Genomic DNA, 12,522 nt, shown 5'->3' with positions numbered 1-12,522 from the left:
GCCCCCATTTGTGTGCTCCCCACTTGGATTGTTTGCCCTTGGCTGGGGTAGGAAGGGACCTGATTTGGGAGCAGCTGGCCTGTGTGAAACCCAATACTGTCAATGACCCATAAACATCAGGAAAACAAGGTTTGTTTAACAGAAAACAATTGCAGAGAGGAGCTGAAGGATGAACTTGGAAACAAAAGCCTATCAGATAACAGGGCTGCCCTCAGTGTGTATTTTTAAACTTTTGTAGTTGAATAATGTAATATTAACGAGTCATTCCTCCCAGATTTGCCTTGTCTGTAAAACAAACTGCACAAGCTTCTGGAAGTACATACAAGAAGCACTGAACCTGAGCAGTGAGAGTGCATCTAGTTCACATTTTGCTGCTTTTTGGTACTTTTTTTTTTTTTAAGAAACTCTTCTGCAGAAATGGAACACTGAGATGCAAATTGGGCAGTGGTGAAGATTATGAAATAGTTAAATATTAAATGGTGACAAATACAGGTGCATCACATCTTGAAGAGTTCAGTGAAATACTGCCTTTATTTTTAGTTCAACCAATTTCTAAATGTACTAATAACCCCTAATTCTTGTTGTGTTGTCCCATATATAACCTTGTTGTGAGCTAAGACACTTCTGCTTTTGTAAATCTTTTGCCCTCAAATAGCAATTTCTGCCTTCCAAAAATTCATTTTTATATACAACAACTAAGTGGGACCTTCCAACTATCTATATTTCTTCACTGGCCCAATTTCATGGGTAAGTAAAATCAAGGCACTATGGTCAAGTGATCTGCCTAAAGTCATACAGGAAGCCTCCAGTTTCCTCAAACCATGCACTATCTTCAACTTCTGCAAACTCATTTCCTTTACAATCCTCTTAAACAGCAAATGCCCTTTACCTTCACCTCCACCCCCTCCAAAACCCCAGCAAAAATAACTCTGAGCTCCACTTGACAAGGTTTCAAGATACAAGTTCTAATTTAAATAAATTTATTTGAACTAAGTAAAAAATTGGTTACTCTACAGCTGAACATTTAGCAAATGGAAACATGACAAACTATTTAGTAAAACCTGTGAAAAACTACCACTCCTAGTCACATGCATTTCAGCAGCACACAATGATGAATTTAGAGTAATTAACACAATATTGCTCTCCCCCCTCCAAACTCAATGCCCATACTAATGTCTCCAATCAGGCTCTTTAGGAATACCAGAATATGAGCAAGATACACAATTAATAAATTACACCTCAAGTGTGCCAGTGAGATATTAGCAGCAGTGTTGGTGGCTCACATGCCATGATTTCCTCACTTTTCCCCATCCACAGAACTCTAAAATCACATTAGAAACACAGTAAAGTGAAAAGTTTGGGGTCATCTCTGCTCATTAAGTCAACCTCCCTAACTCACTTTGAAATCTGTACTTTGCAGTCTTTGGCTGGCAAGCACTGTGCCAACTTTGAGATTTCCCTGACCAATATTTTATTGAAATATTCAACTAAATGGTGTAAACCATAACAGCATTGCCCAAACTCAAACCACACATGATCACCCCTGTCCTTTTTTCCTGTTTTAAAGCTCATTGTGTCCCAGGCTGCTCAGAACAATCCACAATGGCCATGTTCTGACTGGACAACTCCATCCACTCCAGCTCACAGGAATAACACAATAATGCAGGTTTATGTGATTTCATGAGAGTTCACAGAATCAGTTTGGAAAAGATCTCCAAGACTGAGTTCAACTCATGCCCAACCATCACCATTTCAACCAGACCTGAGTGCCACGTGCAGTTTTCCCTTGAACACTTCCAAGGATGGCAACTCCATCACCTCCCTGGGCAGCCCAATCCAATCCTTTCCATGAAGAAATTCTTGCTGGAATTCCAAAATTCAGTTGTTCAGACCTGAGATGCTTTTATCAGATTATTAAGTCGCTCATGTGAGGACTGTGGATCAATTTAAATTTTAAAAAGCTTTTGTTATATTCAAACAGCTCGCAGCTCAAGGAATGAATTTTTCCCTTTGCAAATCACCATTGGGATTGGTGTGCTGTCCTCATTAGGATGCTGCCTGTGTGTGGAACAGCTGGGGAGCAATCCTGGCTGCTGTGCAATCAAAGACAAACCTCTCATTGACTTTTGTTGGGCTCAGATTTCAGCCGTGTTGATCAAAACGCCGGGAGCAGCGAGCAAGGGACCCACAATGCAGAGCCTGTTCCTGCCAGCACTGCCACAATTGGGAGCAGCAGGATATTTCTGTAAAACTCCCTTGGTATGCACCAGGGTTTACACAGCCCCAGAGCTCACCCAGCAGACAACAACAGCTTGTTGGATGATGCATCTTAGATTTATTTTTTTTTTCCTGATCTTGTGAGAGGAGAGAGAGAAAAGATGTTGCTAAAAGCATCTAATGAAGGACAACACATTCCAGTGTTTTTGCTGGGGAGTTCCTGGGCAGTTTTAAATGAAAGAATTGCTTGAAACATGCAGATTACCAGCATGACAACAGAGCTGCTTAGGCTCTGTCTGAACTGATCCTGTGAAACCTTTTCTTAAAAGGCTGTAATAAGACAGCCTTGTTTTTATTAAACAAACAGGAGTTGATTACATGGTTACATTTAAGACTTGTACATCTATAGCATGTTTGTATTAGAAATAATCATAAAAACATCTTAATTTATAAGCATAGCATATGGTTCATTTGACAACATCCTCTTCAAGAATTTTCAAAAGATATCTAAGGCAAGGGTGCTCCATTCTGTTTTCTATTTACATATGAGAATATAACAGACTGACAAAAGTTACCTTTGGCTTCTGTAACAAGTACTCCCAGCTCACACTGACAATAAATATAAATACAGTACTTCATCCTCCAATTCAAACTCTTATCTCCATTTTTGTTACAAGTGATTTCTAAAATAATGGGTAGTGATTAAAGCACACCAGAGACGGAAATAAGACAACACTATTTTTTCCTCGATTTTCTCAGCAACATTTGCAAAAAGCCTTGTCAAATGTTTTTCTTTTCCTGGCTGCAAAGACAGGAAACAGTCTTCTCCAAAGAAAACTTTGTTTCCAAAAATAGCAGCATATTCTTGAGGTCTTATCTCTCTCAGTTGTAGTAAGAGGAGCATAAGACAGTTCTGTGAATACTGACATGAAATTCATCACCATTTTAACACATATTCATCAGCTACTAATTTTGGTGCATAAATCTGTTCTCCTTTGCAATATCCATAAGAACATTATTATTAACATGTTCTTATCCACTTGGTCAAGCCTAGAACAAGTTATGCAAATATCTATTCAAGGTTGAACTTAATTTGATGGAAGTACCTGCTCCTGGAGTGGTGCATTCAAAAAAAAATCCATTTATTAAGCACTATAGACCCAAAGCATCCACAACTTCAAATTCCAGATCAGCTGCACGTGACAACCTGAAGTAGCTGCCCCTGTTGATAATGAGCTGTAACAATAGAATCATGGATGGGGTTTGGAGCAACCTGGAGCAGTGAAAAGTTGGAATGAGAATCTTTACGGTCCCCTCCAAACCAAACCCCTCTGTGACTCCCTGGTGGTTGGCACAAACCTTAAAGACACTGTGGCAGTAATATTTATGATAACTTGTCATTTCCCTGCTACATATGACAGATAAAGCCCTTATACTGGGAACTGGAACTCAGAATTTCTTCTTAGGTATGGAGACAATCCTGCAGCCTCCAGTACAACTGCATGGCAGCAGAGCTAAGGGACCCTCAGGGACACTGGCAGCTCCTGGAGAGTCCTGCTGAACCATCTGCCTCCAGGGAATCAGGGAGCACAGCTGTGACAGGCTCTTGGGAGATAAGGCACCCTCCTCCAACACATCCCTAGGGACTAATCTTGTCATTAAAAGCTCACCTGTGCCCAAATAATCCACAAAAGCAAACCCAGGGCTTTTCAAATGGAAATCCACCATTACTACTAAAAACTATGGTGTGAGAAGTTGTTTGTGCTTTTATATCCTTCAATTAAATCAGAGGAATGTGCTGCTCTAGCTTCCACCTCTTCTCATTCCCAGCCTTGTCACCAAGCTCTCCTTCTACTGATCCACAGTTAAAAGATGTCATTTGAAATGGTCTGTGACATTCCTGTGTAGGAATTGCACTACAAAAACTAGAAGATGTCCCAGTTAATGCCTCAATATGCAAAGAAATACTTTCAGCTGTTTCCATACACCCTTCATGCACACATTCACCTACATGGAGATATCAAGACCTGTACCAGATATATAAAATATGAAATGTCAGCTGAACATGCCCACATGTGCCACAGGCTTGGATGAACACCATTCTCCACAGCTAACACATGCACTACTCATCTGATTTTTTTTTTTTTTGTTGCTCTTTCTTTTCAGGCCAATCTCTGTGGCTGTACAGGCAGACACAAAGGGAAAAATACATCCATGGCCAATGCTCAACCCCCTCACCCTCAGGCATCTCTCAGTCATGCACTGAGCAGGAAATGTTCATAGAAAGCATCTCTCATCTTGTCCCTCTAAAGGGCTCTTGCTGTGCAGAGCAATATTCAGGCTAATTCACAGAAAATGGAACTACATTTGTTAGTAAATAGATTCAGTTTTCCCAATCTGATTCCTTCATGTGGTAAACAGAAGTCAATTTATTTGTTTGGACTATCATTTCATAGTTCAATGTACCCATTCAAAACTGGAAAGAGCAGGATATGAAGTGCAGTGGTCTCAACTTTGAATCCTGCAAAATCCAAAGGTCACATTATACCTTTCACTTGGATGGGATATTAGCACTTTTCCCCCACACTAAAATGCTTTGGAAACTTCCATAATAAGCACTTGCTTTTTCCCCTCATGGAACAGCTCTTAACAGCACAATTCCATGATAACACACCAATATTTAACACAGCTTCATTGCATTAATGACCCATCATTTGGTGAAATCCAAGAAATATTCCATAAGAACACATAGAATTTACTATGATCTTTCCTAAATAATTTTATGCATTCTTAGATTTTTTTTAATAATTACCTCTAAACCCTCTACTGGTACAATTAAACTTAATGAAATACAGCTGAAATACCTTGCAAGAAAGAGGATGAAAATTTAGAGTAGGACTATTCTGCAGTGTATTTATCAAGCACAACATAATCTAAATATAAAGGTATTTATGGGAGATTAAAACTAAGACCTTCATTCATAGGCCTGGAAGTGGGTTAGTCACAAAACAAAAGTTGGGGGAAGCTTGGTTTAAATTGCATCAATCTGAAGTTTGGTAAATCATTTCCTTTCACTGTCACTCTTTTCCTTTCCCACCCCTCACTTGGCCACTGGTTTGTCACTTCTGGAAGGCAGCAAAGTGTCCCTGCAGCACAAAACTGTGCTCCAAACACACACAGACCTTGAGGCACATCCAAAATGCAACATGGAAAAATCCATTGTGCTCCTGACAGGGCTGTGTGCTGCCATCCTGCCTCACACCAGGAGAAATCCTCTGGAAAACCACAGGACTATTTGCAGAACAGGGCACCATTCAGAATGAGTGAACGTGACAGAATTCCCCCAATTATTTACTTTTCATCAACACCTGAGAGCCTACAAGAAACAGAAACTCCTCTGACAGGCACCCCCTGGATGAATGCACACAAGGAGGGTGCACATGGCCCACCATAAAGAACCAGACCTGTTTTGCCCCCATGGTACCCATAAGGATTCATTCATTCCCTTCTATCCCCACACAAAATGGAATGTATTGACATCAGGTAAATTCTCTCCCAACCACAGAATCCCAGTGCTGCACCAGTTCAGCCTGCAGCAAAGCCCTTGGCTTCTATTTGACTTTCATGCTTGATTGTATGGAGCCAGAGCAGCCCCAAGGGGAGGTGGAGGCAGAGGTGAGAGCAGCAGTAGAAATCAGAGGGATAGTTCAGGACTCCCAAATACATTTTTAGCAAAGCTGCTAAGAGCAATGGCTACACAGAGCAGCAGCTGCCAGAGGAGGCTGTGAGTCAAACCTAGTTTGTGACCAGAGATCTAAATCAGAATGGCCCCAGGAAATAATTCTTGAATTTCTACCCAAATTGCAGAATTGAAGAGTTTCCTCAGCCATAGTTGAATTTATAAATCAACCTATGTCCTTTGAAGTGTTAAGGGAAAAAAAATAAGCCAACAAACAGAAATTCTCAATGATTGGCTCAGTACATTTCAAACCTAGAAGTGCATTACATGTCAGTGCTTGTGAAACAAAGTCCAAACACTCCTCTTGCCATGACAGGATCTTCACTTTTCTTTTGTCAAAGATGGACAAGATTAAAACCCAGTTTCATAATACTGCAGGTGCTCTAGCTCAAGCTTGACACCTTTGAGAGCTACCCCAAAGTGAGGCTTTGGTGACATTGGGGTGACATGTTGCATGACTGCAGGAGCAAGTTCTTTCCCTGAACTCAGAGATGATTCCCACCTCGTTTGTGTAACTTGGTGACATCTTCCAACAGCAAAGGGGAATTCAGTCACAGGCATCTAACCTCAATAACCTCAAGAAAAAGATGGATGGGGCATGCCCTTCACACAACACAGAAGTGAAATTGGAGCTTTTGAGCCACTAACAAGGACCCTGAGGATGAGAATTTCTCCTGGGAGAGCACAGACACAGTAAGACCAAGAGAATACAAGAAGTTCAAGTGAGGAACTGCACTTTAAAGAGTTTCACTTCACTGGGCACCTGGTAAGAACTGAAACAGCACAAGGAGTTCTCCCTCTCACTGTGTGAAAAGCAGGCAGGGTGTGTACCTGACTTGAGTGACTGTGAGGGCAAAGCAACTCCTTTGGTACAGTGACAACATTCAGAATAATCCTATGGAAGAGGGATGTTTAGTAAAGTCATTGATTCACTTTGTTGCTAAAGATATTGGAGGTTCACACAGGAAATCTTTGCCTGATTTTTTGTAACCACTTTCTGATGCTCAAAAGCCATCATGCAACAAAGCAAAGGATCTGAAAAAAATGTAAAGGTAACCCAGAACTCTCCCAAGCTTTGAATCAGATCAGTGGAAAAAGGAGGTAACTGTCTTTTGAACAACAGCACCAAATCACTGACCTTGCACATCATCCCACTTTTCCAACTTACACACATCTCCTGCCTGGTTTTGATTAGTTGCTTTTTTATTTTCACCACTAGCAACTATCTTTTATAGAAAAAACATGACATAGACAGCCATCAAGTACACCTTTCAGAGAGCCAAACAAACCCAACATATGTACAATTTGCAAGCCAAATGAATTTTATCCAACATAAAACCAATGTAAGGCATGATTACAGTATCAGTTCTGCACTGCTTACAGGCCAGGGGCTTGCACTTGTCAAGCAAGTGATTTATTACTCTGTGACCCCAATCATCTGCTGGTGTAATTCCAGTTGAATCAATAGAGCTAAATGAGCATGAAAACAAAGCAGAGCAGGCAGACACCAGCCCACACATGTTTAAAGATCACCAGCCATTGCCCATGACTCCAGCAAACACTCTGGTGCATCAAAGGGGCTTCCTTTGGAAACAGAAGCTGCATTTAGACATATTTGAAAATATTCTTCCCTGTGAGGGTTCTGAGGCTCCAGCAGAGGTCCCTTCCAACCCCATTCTGATTTGCCTGACCACTGTCTGCTGGACTTGAGTTCATCTTTCACACATTTACATTATGACACCTCTGTGTATAAATTCCATCTTCCAGGTGAGAAAGTACAACCAAAAGAGCAAAGGTACTTATCTACCACAGCCATGCTGAAATCACCAGAAATTTTACAGGTCTTTGGACACCTGACTCTGACCTGAGCCTTAATTTAAGGCTCAGTGGACAAGAATGTGTGACTCCCAACTCCTACACATGGACCCAGCCCCAGGAGTGGCTCATCCCAATGAATTCTTTGGACCTGGAGCACAGCAGATGATTGCAGAACAAGCAGCAAGAGCTCTGCCAACAAAACTTCTGGAAATACCAAGTGTCCTAGGGTGACTTAATCATGTTGAATTGTACCTCCATTTGTCTGTTTAGCCCAGAAATAAGTTGTACCTTTAAGTTTGGATTTGAGAGTGAAGAGAGGGGCAGGAAAAGCAGTGGAATGTCTGAGGGGCTGTTTTTTAAAACAGAGACAAGATTTCCATTGCTTCATCTCCTGGACAGTGTCACCATGGTGGACAGTGGGAGAGAGCCCCACCTTTGCATTTAATTAGTTTTTGACTGACTGAAGCAGTCAAGTTCCCTGAAAAGTTTTTCCTGGAATTATTTGAACCTGCTCTGGACTGGGGGATGACCAGGGGCTTCCACCTGTGGCCACCAGGACCTGGCCTGGGCAGTGGCATTTTCCAGCACTGCAGGGACTGAGAACAGCCTGAGCCAAGCCACCACCCACAGGAGAGAGACTTTCTGAATTTGTCATTTCTTCACAGCAGCAAGAGGTTTTGTTGTTTGGTATTGTTCATTTTTTGTGCTGGGCATGCTTCCCCTGTTGAATAAACAGGTTTTTTCCACTTCTCTCTGAGGAAATTTCTTCCCAAACTGGATGGGGGAGGGGCTCTTTGGGTTTGCTTCCTGAGGGCAGGGGGGGCCTTTGGAGGTTTTCTCCCAAATTTGCCCTAAACCAGGACACCAAGTCATTCATTAATTGATATCATAAAAGGTTTTGCCTAAGCTGCAGATCTCTGTGATATTTACACAACAACCACCCTCCCCTCCTGCAGATCTCAGCAGGATCAATGCTTTCACAGGATGAAGTAAGAGGCTGTGCATGAAAAATGCCTGAGAGCAGGAACAGTTTCCTTTTCAACACTGTTTTCTCATAAATGAGAAATCCAAAGGAACCAGATAAGGGCTCCTAATTCATATAAGCTTCTATTTATGTTGCAAGAACAAAACAAGCATGACTGACAACTGTTTTCTGTTAAAGGCCAATAATTATCAGCAACAGCAGGTAAATACATTCAGTTGCTTTTTGCTGTTCCCTTGCTCTTAACACCAGGCTGATATTAAACTAATTTTCCTGTCATTCCCCCATTACTTTTATAAGCCATACTTACTGGAAAAGTTTACAAACAAAACAAGAAACCAATAGTTACTGCTCAAATTCTTTACAAGAATTTTGCAAGCTTTCTTCCATGGTACTTAAAATGTTTAATAGATATTTCAATCAACTTATATGTCTGTGTAATTGAAAAAATAGGCAGAAACATTAGAGCCATGCTAGAAAGCTGCTTTTTTTTTTCTTTTTTCTCCTTTTTGCACAGATCCATGCTGGATGCAAGGTCACAGAGGAGCTGAGAAAACATTCTCATCATAGCTATATGTAAAACACCCTTCCAAGCTGTCCCTGAAAGACTACACAGCACTCTGCTGATTAAAGGTATGACTAAATATTCTTTTTCCTCTGTTGACAGAATTATCATTCTAATGCTATACTTAGGAAAAGGTGGTGATTTCCAGGGCTCTGATCCCACACAGCACCTCAACACATGCTTAGTGTTTAGTGGGACTATTTATAAATGTATAAATTCTGCAGGAGTATTTTTACACTTTCCAAAATAGACCAACAGTTTGGAAATGAAATATAATGCTCTGATGCTCCCTTTACACTTTGCTTAGTCATTTTAGATCAGTTCTGTGAGTATTTGTAGTGCTTAGAATCCTTCTTCTATGCTCACACATCCAGGAGATAAAAGGGTTCAAGGCAAGGAAGGAAATCACATCTCAACTATCAATTTTTCAGAGCTGGGGACGTGCAAATTAATCAGCTTTGAATATTCACTGTACAGGCACACAGGTGCCTGAAGCACCAGCTGAAAGAACACTAACATCAGGGTATTAATTCCACCAGTCTTGAAGGACAACAGGTTGAAAACCACATTCCCCATCTTCACCAAATAAGACAAACCCCCTCTTTCTTATTAGAGTAACTTTTTTAGAGAGTCCTGTTGATCAGATCTGGCTGAGAAACATAAAAACGTGAATCAAAATCCAGATAAATAGAGGAACTGCAATTGAATTATTTCAGGCTTTACTTCTGACTCTTCCCTAAGCAAGCTTTTGGCTACCAGAGCCCTAAGCACAGATGGATCTCTGACCTTATTTAGCAGGATCCTCCTGCAGGCATTGCTGTCTGATTTTATAACATTTGATTCAAACGGTTCAGCAACTTGGCCAGGGCACATAACCCACTTCTTTAAAGCTTGGTTCATTAGCACAGCTCATCTTTATTAACAACAAATAAATCTCACTTACCATTGAACTCCACTAGCACTAATTAGCTGTCTCAAATAGCAATTCATTGTGAATAATGAATACAAAAGGATCAGTTACCGATTTCCTCTCCTGTTTCAGCTCCTGCACGTAGCGTGTCAGCTCTGCAGTGATCAGGGAGGTCATGTTCTCTGAAATCACCTCGTGCTGCCCAGCATAGTCATTCATTTCATTTAAAGTGGCTAGGAAGGCTCTAGTTGATGTGTACCTGCAAAGGACAGAGATGCATTTTGATTTTAGTCCCTTTCTTTTCAGGCAGACACTGCAAAGGGAGGTGGGATCCTCCTTAAGAATTTAGCAGTGCTATGAATTAGCACAGATTCAATGGAAGGAATTCCTCCAAAGGAAGCCTGTCCTACAGACTGACAGTTGTCTGATAAATCTATCTCAGTTTAGACAGTTTGACACTGGCTCTTAAAATATCACCACTTAAGAGTGCCAGGTTCTTTATCAGCATAGCTCTGGGGCTTCAGTTTTCTAATCTCTATTCACCAAACATTTCTAGTTAAACTCTCTTAAGTCCTACAATTCAGTGCACAGAGGCATCAGTATATCCTACCTGTCAAAATCCTGTCTAAGCATGCAAAATTTTGGCCAGCATAGCCTAGAAAAGAAAGTTTTTCATAGTGTAAATTCAATTTAAATCAGATATAGCTTATAAAATTTTCAAATAACTATATAGCTTACCAACCAGGTGTTCATTGTCAACACATATTTTTTAGTGTCTTCCATCACAAGGTTTATTTTTCATATGAAATAATCTCCCATACAGCATTCTATGTATTATTGAAAGGAAGAAACATCTGTGCACACCAATTTCAAAACAGCAGATTATGTCACTGGTATATTCAGCCCAGTGCCAACAGAGCTGCATTTAAATAATCCAGCTGGCTGTGCTGGGCAGCTGGAAACCAGCAGCAAGACACTACTACATACTAGAAAAACTATTGCTATTATAGTTACTGTTGTTGTCATTATTATTATTATTCTAAATTTTATAATTTAGAATTGTATCATTCTAAAATAGTAGTGGCCTGCACTGGTAACATCATGTAAAGGTGAAAATTCAAAGCAAAGATGGAAATATTTAGAGGAAATAGAAGGGAGTGGTACAAGTGGGTATAAGCATCAGATGAAAATAAAAGCAGGAGAATCTAAAAAAGGGGACTAAAACCATAATTCATTACAAGCAAAAACATCCAGAGTCAGGATGTGAAATGTAAGAAATCCCATTTTCAAAAAAACCCCAGGGTATAAAAGGCACAGAACTAGAGACTGACAATGAGCTTGAAAAAGCTGATTTTTAGCCAGGTTGTCTCCAAGCAGCATCTGAGACACCCAAAGGTCACATGGCAAATCCCCAGACATTGTTTTGAGACATGAAGGAACTGCACTGAGGTGAACACTGTATTTGTAAAGGGCAGAGGATACACAGGATCTTCTGTGCCACATCACATAGAATCATTTAACTCCAATATCCTTTTCCAGCAATGAAAAATGTGTCAAAACCCATTGTAGTAAACTCAAAATACCCATTTATGGTAGAGTTATCCAAAGGCAGATTTATTCCTAATCCTGGGTACAGACCAAAACAGCCACTGTGCTGGTAACATAATCTTCCTTGTGTAAATACCAATATCTCAGGAAACAACAGCATAAATAACTGATTCCCAAACAATGTTACTAAAAATAAATTAAAAAGCAAGCAAGAAGACAGTTATGTCTGTTATACAAGCCACTGCAGTAGCTGTATAGAGCAGCTTGGGGGGCTGACCCAAAAATCTGTATTAATATAATCATCCAATTGGACCCATATCCAAACTTGTTTGAAACATGACAAATTTTAAGGTCAAGGGTTTGAGGCTGCTGGGCTCTCCAGAGGCTGAGCAGGCTCCTGGAACAGCAGGCTGAGGGTCAGCCCCTGCCATGTCCTCCTCCAGAGCTGCATTACAAAACAGTGATGTTGAGAAACCCCAGTGCTCTGAGGGAAAGGTTCTCACTCTGGTTTAGAGTCTGTTGGGAAGCTCATCTTCTAGAAAGTTCTCCTTAAAGAATATCTTGATTCTCCCCAAGGGCAGGAGTGTCCTGTTGATCACCAGGACCTTGCTGCTCAGAGGAGCTGAGCTCTGGTGCTGCCTGCAAGCACAAATCAATCCCTGCCATGGGCCACAGGTCTGAATCAAACACAGACAGGTGAGGCTGTGCCACATCCTTCAGCAGCAGCAGCCCCAGGATACTGG

General features: G+C 40.9%; 1 protein-coding gene across 25 annotated transcripts in view; it reads right to left on the bottom strand.

Annotated features, from left to right (window-relative positions):
- Window positions 1-12,522, bottom strand: part of FNBP1 (formin binding protein 1) — a 385,839-nt gene that overhangs the window by 43,139 nt on the left and 330,178 nt on the right. For 17 of the 25 annotated variants that reach the window (XM_079323984.1, XM_079323992.1, XM_079323981.1 and 14 more), the window contains one exon: window positions 10,343-10,490. In XM_079323984.1, coding sequence (XP_079180110.1) covers window positions 10,343-10,490 — 148 coding nt within the window. Of the gene's footprint in view, window positions 1-10,342; window positions 10,491-10,841; window positions 10,887-12,522 lie in introns of all 25 variants that reach the window. The other 8 variants (XM_079323980.1, XM_079323977.1, XM_079323978.1 and 5 more) reach the window with 1 other exon arrangement.

Source organism: Erithacus rubecula (assembly GCF_903797595.1).
Source record: "Erithacus rubecula genome assembly, chromosome: 21".
NCBI classification, from domain to species: Eukaryota; Metazoa; Chordata; class Aves; order Passeriformes; family Muscicapidae; genus Erithacus; species Erithacus rubecula.
This window is presented reverse-complemented; position numbering and strand designations above follow the sequence as displayed.